The sequence below is a fragment of the Etheostoma cragini genome, chromosome 3, assembly GCF_013103735.1.
Source record: "Etheostoma cragini isolate CJK2018 chromosome 3, CSU_Ecrag_1.0, whole genome shotgun sequence".
NCBI classification, from domain to species: Eukaryota; Metazoa; Chordata; class Actinopteri; order Perciformes; family Percidae; genus Etheostoma; species Etheostoma cragini.
In genome coordinates, this window is record NC_048409.1 from 11,493,297 (window position 1) to 11,505,155 (window position 11,859).

General features: G+C 40.6%; 1 protein-coding gene across 1 annotated transcript in view; it reads left to right on the forward strand.

The window, feature by feature from the left end:
- Positions 1-556: 556 nt before the first annotated feature.
- Positions 557-11,859, forward strand: part of LOC117941857 (inositol-trisphosphate 3-kinase A-like) — a 16,035-nt gene continuing 4,732 nt past the window's right edge. The window contains exons 1-2 of the mRNA XM_034867028.1: positions 557-715; positions 3,023-4,377. Of these exons, the coding sequence (XP_034722919.1) occupies positions 3,202-4,377 (1,176 nt within the window). The 5' untranslated portion in view covers positions 557-715; positions 3,023-3,201. The remainder of the gene's footprint in view (positions 716-3,022; positions 4,378-11,859) is intronic.

Genomic DNA, 11,859 nt, shown 5'->3' on the forward strand with positions numbered 1-11,859 from the left:
GTTATCCTAGTTAATAGTTATTTAGAGTTTCAACCGAGTTCAAATAAAACATTGCATTTAAAATGTTCCTAAATAGAGTTTTTATACTTTTGGACGAAGACCAACAAATGTGGGCAGCTACAAATAGAAATTCCGGGGAGCATTTGAAGGTAGCACCTTTAAATCCCCGTAACAGGCTCATGTCGCGTGCTTTTATTTAATAGCTAGCTAGCTAACGGTTTGTTAGACACAATATAAAACTATAAAGTAGGCTACTAATATTTTTCTCAACTTCCAACTGTTTCGAACTTAACAACAATCCTAAACCGGGTTTAGTTGGTGTCAGTTAAAATAATTAGCTTTAGTCACTTAAACAAAGAGGGAACGTTAATAGCATAATATAAGTAGCCTATCACAGCCTGAACGTTAGCGTTAGCTAGATCTGCTTTTGTTTGACAAGCGTTTCCTCTTTCACTACAACCACATGCTGATACTAGCTACACACACACACACACACACACACACACACACACACACACACACACACACACACACACACACACACACACACACACACACACACACACACACACACACACACAGAGCTTGCTAAAACGATAAGCCACAGACACATCCCCTTGCAGCAGCCTGTTGTAACATTATAAACCTCCACATGCCTGCCAGCCTTTAACACACTGCTTCACACACACCAGAGGAGGAACTCGGGATCAGTCCGGTAAGTTTTTATTTTGGTTGATATGTTTCACAAGTGTAATATGATTTTACGTGTCTCCACAATGTACTTTTTAAATTTTTTTATATCACAGAAACCCATGTTTTCTTTTCCCTGCCAGTTTAAAGATGACTTGTAGGCCTATATTGATGTGTCTCTGTCACTGAGGCTGAAATGGGACCCAATAGGCTACATTTAAAAAGAAGAAAAGAAAAATTCCACCTGAAATTAATCAGGCTGCATTTTTGTCTTTAACCCTCATGTTGTCCTCGGGTCAAATTTGACCAATTTTAAGTTTTTAAATCACAAAAAATGGGCCTTTGGAATAATCTGGACATTTCCTCATTAGAATAATCAAACAACTTTGTAAAAAAGATCAAAAAAAGGACCCACTACATTAAAAAGTGACACAAATGTCAGAAAATGGGATAACTTTTTTTCATGGTCGACGAGAAGACAACACAAGGGTTAAAATGTGAAATGTGAACAAATACCTATTACCTAGCTACCCCTAACCTATACCTTAATGCAGAGCGGCTGTTGTTTTCTTTAAAGATAATGGACATTTTCTTTTAGAGTACAAAAGCTAAAGTGTACACCAATAGGCTTATTTGCTGGTCATATTACATTTATTTATATATATATGATGACAACACTGTGTGTAAGTAGTTATAAATGTAACTGTCATGTCCTCTTAGATACGTTTTTAGTGTTTTTATACATTTTCCAAGAAGTGACCATAAAGTTATGTGTCACTGTGTGGATGGGCGGTTACACTTGTGTTTTAAAGAATCCATTCAATGTCAGCATGGCTCAAGAGTCTGTCATTCTCTCAGTGTGAGTCATTATGGATGATTTTGATTGGCGCTCTATAAGAATGTTCTGGAATGTGTGTGTTTGTGTGAGCTGTTCTTTCCATTATTATCCTTCCTGTCTTGTTTCCTCTCTGTGAGCCTTGCTTCCAGACAGCAGGGTGACTACAGTGCTGTCACAGTAGCCTAAATGACAGTGAGTAACACTTAGCAGTTCACTGTGACTTATGTCAATTACCTACTTTGTTTTTCCCCCAGGATGCCATACTTGGTCTTGTAAGATAATGGAAATTTTATTTTAATAGAGGGAAAGCTGCATTCTAATGTTAAATATTGATGTGAAAACAGTAGTGTCAGAATAGCCGTCTAGAGGCTGGAATTTGTGACTGCTGATGCTCAGAGGAATGTATCATTCACCTATAAGTTTTCCATTTTAGTGACTGTATTTCCCTGCTAGAAGTTGAAACCCACATACTGCTTGTATTTGCTGTGTTTTGACATTCCTACCTGTGTTGGATGCTATTTAGTGCTAAAATTATTACTCAATTAAAGCTTTTTGTGAGGATTTTCTTCTCTTTTTATAAATAGGCTTAATAGCTTTATACATACATACATACAGTATAGTGATTTTGTGCCGTGGGTCAGACTAAACAAGGCCAACTTGAAGACATCAACTTGGGCTCTGGGAAACTGCCATCTCCTTCACCCAACAATTAATAATTTAATCAAAAAAATAAGTGAAAGACAAATCAATAATGCAAATAATCCCCACCAGCATCACACTTGTGAAGCAAAGGGTTGGCTTAAAACTGTGCTTTTATCTGAACAAAGCCGCATTAACGTTTTTTGTTACACAGCTGCTTTTTATGTTCACCACATTTCATGCCCACTGTATGTTTTTGGGACATTCTTTTAAAAAAAAAAAAAAAAGTATAAACGATACACCTTAAAGATAGCACGTAGGGCCAAAATTAAAATGCTGAAGAATCAAGCTTACTTGGCCTAAGAGCATAGCGTCCAGACACAGGAGGGCAGTATTACTCTTACTAACACTGGTGAAATTCAGTCTGAAACTCCCTAAAACCTTTTGCATTTCTTTGCACTACTACTCTGCTCTCAACCGTCCTATTTAAATCACTCCTCCTGTCACACTTTCCTGTGAATGTACTGTCATTGTAAATGCTGTTGATATGACTTGCCCTCTGTCACTTCCTTTGCCCTCTTCCAGGAGATAGGATATTATTATTATTATTATTATTATTATTATTATTATAGGCTATATCTAAAGTTCAGGACTGATAAGTCAGATTAATTGGCATTCTTAAAACAGAAACTGTGATTAATGCCAGCCAGTGTTTACTGGCTTAGATTATCAGGTGTGTTCTATGTGTCCTGTAAATGATTACATCATCAGTCTTAAAGTACAGACTTAAAGGTTAGGGAGTGTTTGTTGTTCATGCACTTAGCCTAATTATTCATCACCTGTTTGTTCTAACAGATTGGAACAATTCTGACGTCGAAAAGGGAGGATGGAGCAATTTAAGATGTCCCACTGGATTGTGTGACTAAGGGCTTGTTTGACATTGTATGAGTCACGGTTTAAGTTTCAACTATTTTCATAATTGAACCACTGAGGGTGTGTCTGGGACGGTCACTGTTACTACTACGGCATGCAGGATGGGCCAAACTCGCTCGGATCTATCGCACGACACAGCCACCCCAGGCAAAGCGAAGTGGAAAGCAGGCGAAACAGCCCGTCGACTCCGTCTCTGCAGATCTAGGAACGGAGAAAAGCGACGGGGTGGCCATTTGAACAGGAATCCGATGAAAAATAAAGTGTTATCGTGTCTGGGAAGGAGAAAGCGAGACTCCAGCCAAACAGAAGCGGATTTAGGTTGCGGAAACGGAGCTGGAGACCCAGCAACGCGCCGCGATCACCGAGTAGGAAAGTTGCCGAGGGACGAGCTTGTCTCGGGGGGTGAGGAACACCGAGCATCCCCGGGTTGTTTTGAGTCACGATCCGGCCTCGATGAGAATGTCGAAGCTATCCAAGACGCCGTGAACCGGGAGGCAGCGGCCGGGTCGTCCGATGCGTCAGGTTTGGAAACGTGGACCGGTGAAGTCAGCGGTGCTGGCAGCGAAGAGCCGAAACCCGAGCGAGAGGACAATGCATCGGAACCTCCGACGAGGGCCATGGAAGATCAGCCACTGGGGGGAAACTACCAGCATCGCATTGTGACTGAGGCTCGTGAATTAACGGGGACCAGTCTGAGTTCAGCCCGGCTGCTCACCTCTGACCCCGATACTGAGCGGACTTTCTCTAGCTTGTCCCCAGATCAACATTTGGACAGTGGACTGTCCGTAACAGGCGATCACGCTGAGGCACAAATGACCAAAAGAGGGTCCAGTTCCGTTTCACGTGGGCCCAAAGCGACCGGTGACCAAAACAACTTCTGTTCGGTTGAAAGTGAGAGTCGAAACGATTCTGACCAAGCCCCTGGGGGTCCTCCAGGAGGCCAACGGTTCCCGGGAACCATACCGAAACTCATCATAACTAGAGACCCCAGTCCGACCCGCTCTCAGGACACATCTGCCCTACTGACCGTCCAAACGGAGCTCGGCACCGGCTCGTGTCTGGAACCTCAGCCAGATGACGAGTCCCCCTGCTCGGACAGCGGCTGCGGAGGGTCCCCTGCGCTGATACGCTCACCGAGGAAGCTGTCCAATTCCTCCTCCATCGGTCTGTCCTCCGCATCGTCCTTCGAGGAGTCCGAGGATGACTTCACTGGGAGCGACATCGAGTCCAGTCTGTCTCCGTCCCGGTCTGTGTGTAGCCCGGACGATGGCACAGGGGTGAGTGCCTTTTTCAGATTTTTCCAAAACAAACCCATTTTTATTTAAATTTCCTGTGCAGTTCAATAACTATGAACACTCCTAGTAAGACCTGACAGCAGTTGTACAAAAAATCATAAATATATATGCTTTGTCTACCAAATGATTACCAAATGCAAATATAGCACAACTGATCATAGGCTACCAAAGCAGGTAGGATAGGCATATGTGACCATTCCTCAAGTGAACAAACCATGGGGTACAGTGCAGATTTACTACACAGCAAAATAACTGCAAGCAAAACAATAGAATATAAATTAAGTTAATGTGCAAACACACACCACACACACTGCATACAGGACACGTGCAGGCCAACGACCCTATGAGCATGAAGACACATGCGTTTCCTTACTCACTGTTGCATGGCTGTTGTGTACATGCACAGTGACACATCACCGGCTGCCAGATGTCAATCACATTGTTGTTGGTCACCATGCTGCGGTGCATGTCATAGATTAGATATATAAAAGCTGTTTAAACTATGTTACATTGATATTTTGAGGTGTTTGATTCCAAGGAAATGATGATCTACGTGTTGTGCAAATTTACAAAAACAATGCCCCAGCCCAGTCCAGCAGGTGGTTTGCTGTACAGCATCTGTCTTGTGTGGTTTGGCTGATGTCTTGTTTGTGTCAAATGACTGAAAAAATGTCAGTGACGAGTCACAACATTAAAAATAGCTTTTCCGATGTATTGTATCAAATGCACGGTTAGGCTCGCCTCCCTGACAATGAAACACGACTATAATAAATTTAAACTGCCTCTTATCTCCAACGCCCACTTTTGTATATTTTTACTGCCACGGCTCACAATCACATGAATTTGCTGAGATTAGACGTAGGAGCATTTAAACACTGTCTGGTTGCACGTTTGAATAATTTGTCATCCCATTTAAACTGCCACTTCAGCTCTATTATAAAAAGATGCTATCATAGCAGTCTAGAAGTCAGTTTACTTCCCCAAAGGCTTAGGGTTTCCTCTCCTTCAGACATTAGATTAAATTCCAAGTAGGAGGTTGCCCCCCCGAGTCAGAAGACTTTGATGCACTGTTGACTAGAAATGCTTGGAATGAGACCGGTCTTAAAAACCGGATGTCTCTGTTTCAATTTGTCAGCATCTCCACTTCTCTGCAGCGTGTAAATCCTGAATATCCAGGTTTTCTGTTCAGGCCACATCACGAAGCCTGCATATTGAAAGATGTTCAACATTCCATTCATATTGCGCTGCTCAAAATGTTAAAACCTGGCCGAAGTAGTTATAGTGTGTCTGTTCATATGTATATGTGTGTTTATATGTACGGTAGATATATTCTCGCTAATCGAGCCCCAGTTATTTTTCCCCAGATGGTCCACACTTATCAGGTATTTTATTTCTTCTTCCAGAGATGGACATAACCATTGTTTTGATTCTGGCCTCATTATTATCGTTCTATCATATTCTAAAGGTTCAGATGGCCAATGCATAGTCTGGGCTTCTATGTGCTCACAGCTGTAGGGCTGTGACTAAGGGCATTAACATTATTGATGAATTACTAATTATGTTTTTAACTTTAAAATGTAAGAAAATACAGAAAAAATACCCTTTATCCTTTCTTGAGCCTAAAGGGACATCTTCAAATGTCTTGTTTTATCCGCCCAGTAGTCTTAAACACAACGCTGTGTAATTTTTTTATGTTATATAAAAAAAGGAACAGGACAAGAAACAAATCCTTTCAATTGATTAATTGACTATTAGTTTTAGCGCTGCAAAGCTTGTGATACTTCAACCCTCATGGTTTTAAATGACATTTCCATATTCAAATAATAATTCTCATTTTCCCTTGTTTTGTCATGTCAGAGGGTATGAGGATTCCCAAAGTTTACATTTCTTAACCGATAGGAACAAATAATTATCTCTAATTGTAGCATTGTTATTGTGTCTCCTGGATTAGTCTTTCATTTTGAGTTAAATCATGGGAGTCTTACCCTGTCACATTTCTCCAAATGACAACGTATTGATTGGCTGCCAGTCAGTCCCACTAGTTATAATGTGAATCAGCAGGTCAGTGGACAGTGTAATTCCCTGACTAGAACACTGAGGAAATGAGCAACCTGATTAGTTGCACTTAAGCTGTTGTAACAAACATGACGCTGGCTGGTGGTTTCTAAGAACGGGTCTGTTTAAATGGGCACGTTTTGTTCTCTCGCGGTTGAGTAAAAGCTCTTTTGTCATTCAGTCACTAAGAAGGAGGGTGTGTGTTTGTTGTTGGTTTTAAGAAGCTGTGGCCACGTTGTCAGCTCCCAGACAAACCAGTTGCATTTTGTACGCTCTGTGAAGCAGATACTTGCTCAAACATGCATTCTCAGCGAGACGCACACGGCGATGCCGTTGCATTCAGAGTTCAGTGTGTGTCATGGAAAATTGGGCTGAAGGCAGAGCCTGTTGCTAGGTGACATTGTTGCCATATATGGTACTTTTTTTTTTTTTTCTCCTTTTCTTGTTTTTTCTTTCTCACACAGACAGTACTCTGTCCCTGGCATTTGAATGTTATTAGATGTTAATTCCTAGAACAGTCTGCTCATTCAACAATGCACATATTACTGTATAAGCTATTATAACATTATGAGACAGTCTTTCTCCCCTCCTAATATTTTTGCCGCGAAACCCCATGCCGTGGAACCCCATACAGTGGAACAGAAAACGAGGAAAATGAGTGTAAGCGGACCTAACATAAGACAAACACATACTCTCAAACTTTTTGAACACGTAGCCTACACATGATTCTTATTCATGCATGCTTATTCACATGATCCACAATTGCAGACTTGTTTTCCATGTCACCCTTATACAAAGTCCCACACATCACTCCCACGTCACTTGTACACACAATCCACGCTACAAAGCAAAAAAAGAAAGCGATACAATACATGCTGTTTGTTTGTTTGGATCCACATTGCTATTAGGAATTACTGTATTTTTACAGCGTATATACTTCAAGTATTCAGATCCTTTTAAAAGTAGCAATGCCACATGTAATATACACTACGAGCAAAAGTCCTACATTCTAGTAAAAGTATGTAACTAATCTTAAGTAAAGGACTCAATGCACAAAATAGACCCTGTGAGTTATCTATATATTTTTTTCATGGGCTTAAATAGTGCGTGTGTGTGTGTGTGTGTGTGTGCGCGCGTGTGTGTACTCGATCTGTACTTTTGCAGTTTTTTGGATGTAAAATTCAGATTTGGACAATGACTAGTAACTGATAAAGTGGAGTAAAAAGAACAGTATTTCCATCTGATTTGTAGCTGAGAAAGGGAAATACTCCTCCACACATACAGTAGAGTAAATTTACTTATGTACATTTCACCACTGATGACATTGTCCGGTCTGTGTCCAATAAAAATAGACTATTTTATTTTTTCAGATAATCTGAAAGTGTTCCTTTATGGGTACGAGATGACTTTTTAAGCTAAACCATGCAAAAACCCACAGGTTTAGCTCAAAACACATTGTCACAAAAGAATATTTTCATTATCTAATATTTGGTTAATTATTTTTTCAATTTTTCACTATTATTTATGGACTAAAAAGGATATTATTATTTTTTATTATTATTCAATTTACAGTGATATAGAAGACAAAATGCCAGCAAATCCCCACATTGGAGAGGATTTCACCAGAAAATATGTTGTATTTATTCTTCATAAATAACGAATAACGATTACTTATTTATCTAAATTGCTGATGATTCATTTTTCAGATTGATTAAATATTTGTTTTATCTGAAGTCTCTTTTCTGAAGATGGTATTTAGAAGCCATCCCATCTTCTGTTGGTTCAGTGGCCCGCCACAGCTGAGCTGCTTGAACACTACAGACTTGAACTTAAGGGAAAGGGATGTGGTTTTTAAAGTAGTGAAGTGGTTTTGAGAAAAGAGCTCTGCCAGTACCTGAAAACGCCCTCAGTTTATGCACATGTAGTCACTCCTGTAGCTGATGATTGTTGTCTTACAGCTTTCACACACATGGTTGCATAGTACTGGATACATAGAGGAACACACACACACACACACACACACACACTCACACGGTACTGAGGAATTTCTCATGCAGACAAAAAGAGTGAGGGAATGGGAAGGCCTGTATTCCCTACCCCCATGAGTCTGGCAGGAGATTGGCTCAGCATGGGGCTCAGGACAGGCTATGTGGGGATTATGGGAGGAGAAACAGAGGAGTAGAATAAAGGTGAGACTGAAGGGAAAGAGGAGACAGCTCATTGTTTGGACGTAAGTACCCTCAGGGAGAGACCGTGAATGATTTAGGGCAGGAAGTAAATGGAAAGGGGACTAGTTTTAATCAGCAGATGCTAGATAAAGGGGAGTAAAATGACAGTTTTAGGTATGTGGAAATGCTTGATGACAACAAAGAAGATATATTGAGAAAGTTCGAGAGGAAGGAAGGATTGACACAGTGTTGAAACAGGACAAAATGTGAATTTGGATGACAAAAAAAGGTTGTTGAGAAGGGGGTGTGAGTGAGAAATAAATGTGAGTAATAACTGAGGGGAATACAGCAAGGGTTTACAGACCGCAGCTGGGTACCTGGAATAAGACAGCATTAGCTCGGAGCTAACTTGGTTAAAGCGGTTATAGATGATTATGAAGGATCACAGGCCGACAGGGAGGCAGACGTCTCTAGCGCTTGCCCGTGGAGACCCTGTGCTGATGGTGCAGAGTATTTTGAGCTGGCTGCGTTCCCACCTAGTCTCCAGGGCTGTGTGTGCTTGTGTCAGCATCTGCCTGCTCTTCCACTATTGCCCCTTCTGCCAGGTAAGAAATGGAAAGAGGCTGATGCCATGCTTCTTCAGAAAGATGACATGAGGATAAATTATATTCAATGCCGGTGACCGGTTTGGATAATCAAATGTACATGTGAGTGATATCCCAGTCTCTTGCTGTTACAGAGTGTGATGGTTGTTTGGCACACAGTGTGTCAGCCCTGTGTAACTGAGGATCTCTCTTAAGAAGCCGGTTATCCAAACGAGCAGGATCAGCGGGCTTTAGACTGTAATACTTTGTGCAATCACTTCATTTCTCAGACTTGAAATTTGACAAATACACTCAGTGTATTAGATGTATTACATCTCTCTAAAACAAATGCTTTATACTGGGAGGTAATAACCCCACTTACCACTACCTCACTATATTGCAAAACACACTAACGGCATTACAAACTAAAGCCTTGAATCTGAACATACAGTTTATTTAACACCTCTCCAAAGCAGTTTCATCCAAAATTGTCAAATTATTAAAAATAGCTGGGAAGATAACCTTTAGCTAATGACTATAAAATTAGCATATTAAACAAGTTAAAGCTTTATCAAGGAAAAATAACTACCCCCCCATAAGCACATTACCTTATATTATATGTTGATTTATTTCTTGCCTTGTTGTCCTGGCCTTGTGTTGTAAAGGTGGAAGAGGGACCACTGTTAAGCGTGCATGTGTGTGCGTGGCACAGACAGACAAATAGCGGCAAATGGAGTGTGATCAGAGAAAACAAAAACTGCCTTTGGGAAGACAATTAAGTGTTTGGTGTTTTTTAACTCCTTCCAGGCAGCACAGTAAGGGTTATCTGCCTGGAAACCCCATCGAGCACAAAATGCCATTTGATTTTAAAGAAAGTGGTAGAAACCAGCAGGAGTGAGACTTCTGTTTGACCCAAAGTGGAGAAAAATATAAATAACTTGAGCAAATTCTTCTGCATCAACGCTTTGGGAAATGAAGAAACGGCTTATAAAACATTAAATGATGATCATTGTTATATATTCGTGAGTTATACAAACAAAAAAGCAAGTGGAGATGGTGAAGGTTGAACTGAGAAAGCTGAAACGTGACCTCCGTATTTAAAAAGCTGGGATGTGTGGGATGGAGAGGCAGGATGAGACAGCAATACCAATACACGGTTTGCTCGGTTTGAAACAGTCCAGGAGTTTTACATTTGGATTCTCTTGTCCTTATCCGACTGCAGTGTTGGCGGTTTCTTAAAACAGATATATTACAGCAAATGCAGCATGTGGGTCCAGCAGACAAGAAATGTTGTTCTTTGGATACACAGAACGACATATGATGTAATTCTGTGATCAAAACAAGTTGCATATAATCCAACGGCCCAAAAACACAAATCATATAATTCAAATACACGGATAAAGGCGTGTGTGTGTATTTCAAAGCCAAATACCAAATTTCATGTATGCCCTGTTACTTTAAAGAACTGATAAACAAATAAAATCTTGAGCTTAGTCCATAGTCTTATAGCCTCTTGTGTTATGACCTTTACATAACAGGTTCATAAATATCCCTTACAGCAGCACTTTGGACGCCAGCCGCTGGCAACAGTTTTACTGTAATGACCGGGTTGAAGGTGGATTGCTTGTCTTTTATGTGTATAAGGTTAGGGAGGATATTTGTATGCTCTGTCATAAACAGGGAAAAGATGAGACACTCAGGGAATTGTAGAAGAGTATTTTCACCCTTTCAAGAGTCGAGGGTGCAGCTCGATCTAAAGGAAAGAATGAAGGAATGCATAAACAAAACACTCCCTGTCAATGCAGAGGGAATATCGTTTAAGAGAGAGAGAGAGAGAGAGAGAGAGCCTTTTGAATTCCAGGTTGATGTATTACTACCGAGAAATAAACAACTAAGAAATCAGAAAATAAGAAAAAGCCCATGGTAGTCTTTATTCTAACCAGCCAAAATTGGCCGCTGATGTGGGATGAAAATTAAAAGATTTTGGTAGAAAATGAAAAGACAAATGTCACAAATGGTGTTTCCTACCATAGAAAACACACTGACTTTGATCTAAATAAACTGCAGATAGATTTGCAAGTCCTTTTACGGCTCTCGTGTGCTCATGCATGGGTCCCAAGTAAGACATTTTGTTCGATTGGTAAGACATGTCAAAATGAGGTCGAGGAAATTGTCTAATGTTGGGAAATGCGGTCGGTGTCACGTTTCATCGCTGTTCTTTGCCCTGACGGTGGCAGAGGTTATGTCGGGGTTAATCCGTTGATGAGATTGAAGGTCTCAGGTCACAGGTGTCTCGTATTCACTCTCTCATTACTCTCTGCCGCTTGTGTCTCTCTTAAATCTGGACATTGACCAGCTGTCTGACAAAGCACAGACATGTTGTTGAGTTTCCCATCATAAGGAACCAAGAGAACCAACTGATAAATTGGTTAAGGCTCCTGATAACTTGGTGTCAAATCTTTTGTTTTTCTCAGTAACACAAGATATTCACAACTAAGTTCATACATACTCAATAAGCAACTTCTAGGAATACATTACTCATAGTTAAAGGCTGGTTGAGAGAATATTCTTTCAGAGCCTAAAGTTACAAAACAGCACTTCTTAAACTCAAATAATATTACAAAATAATCTAAGGTAAACAAAGACCCCCCCCCCCT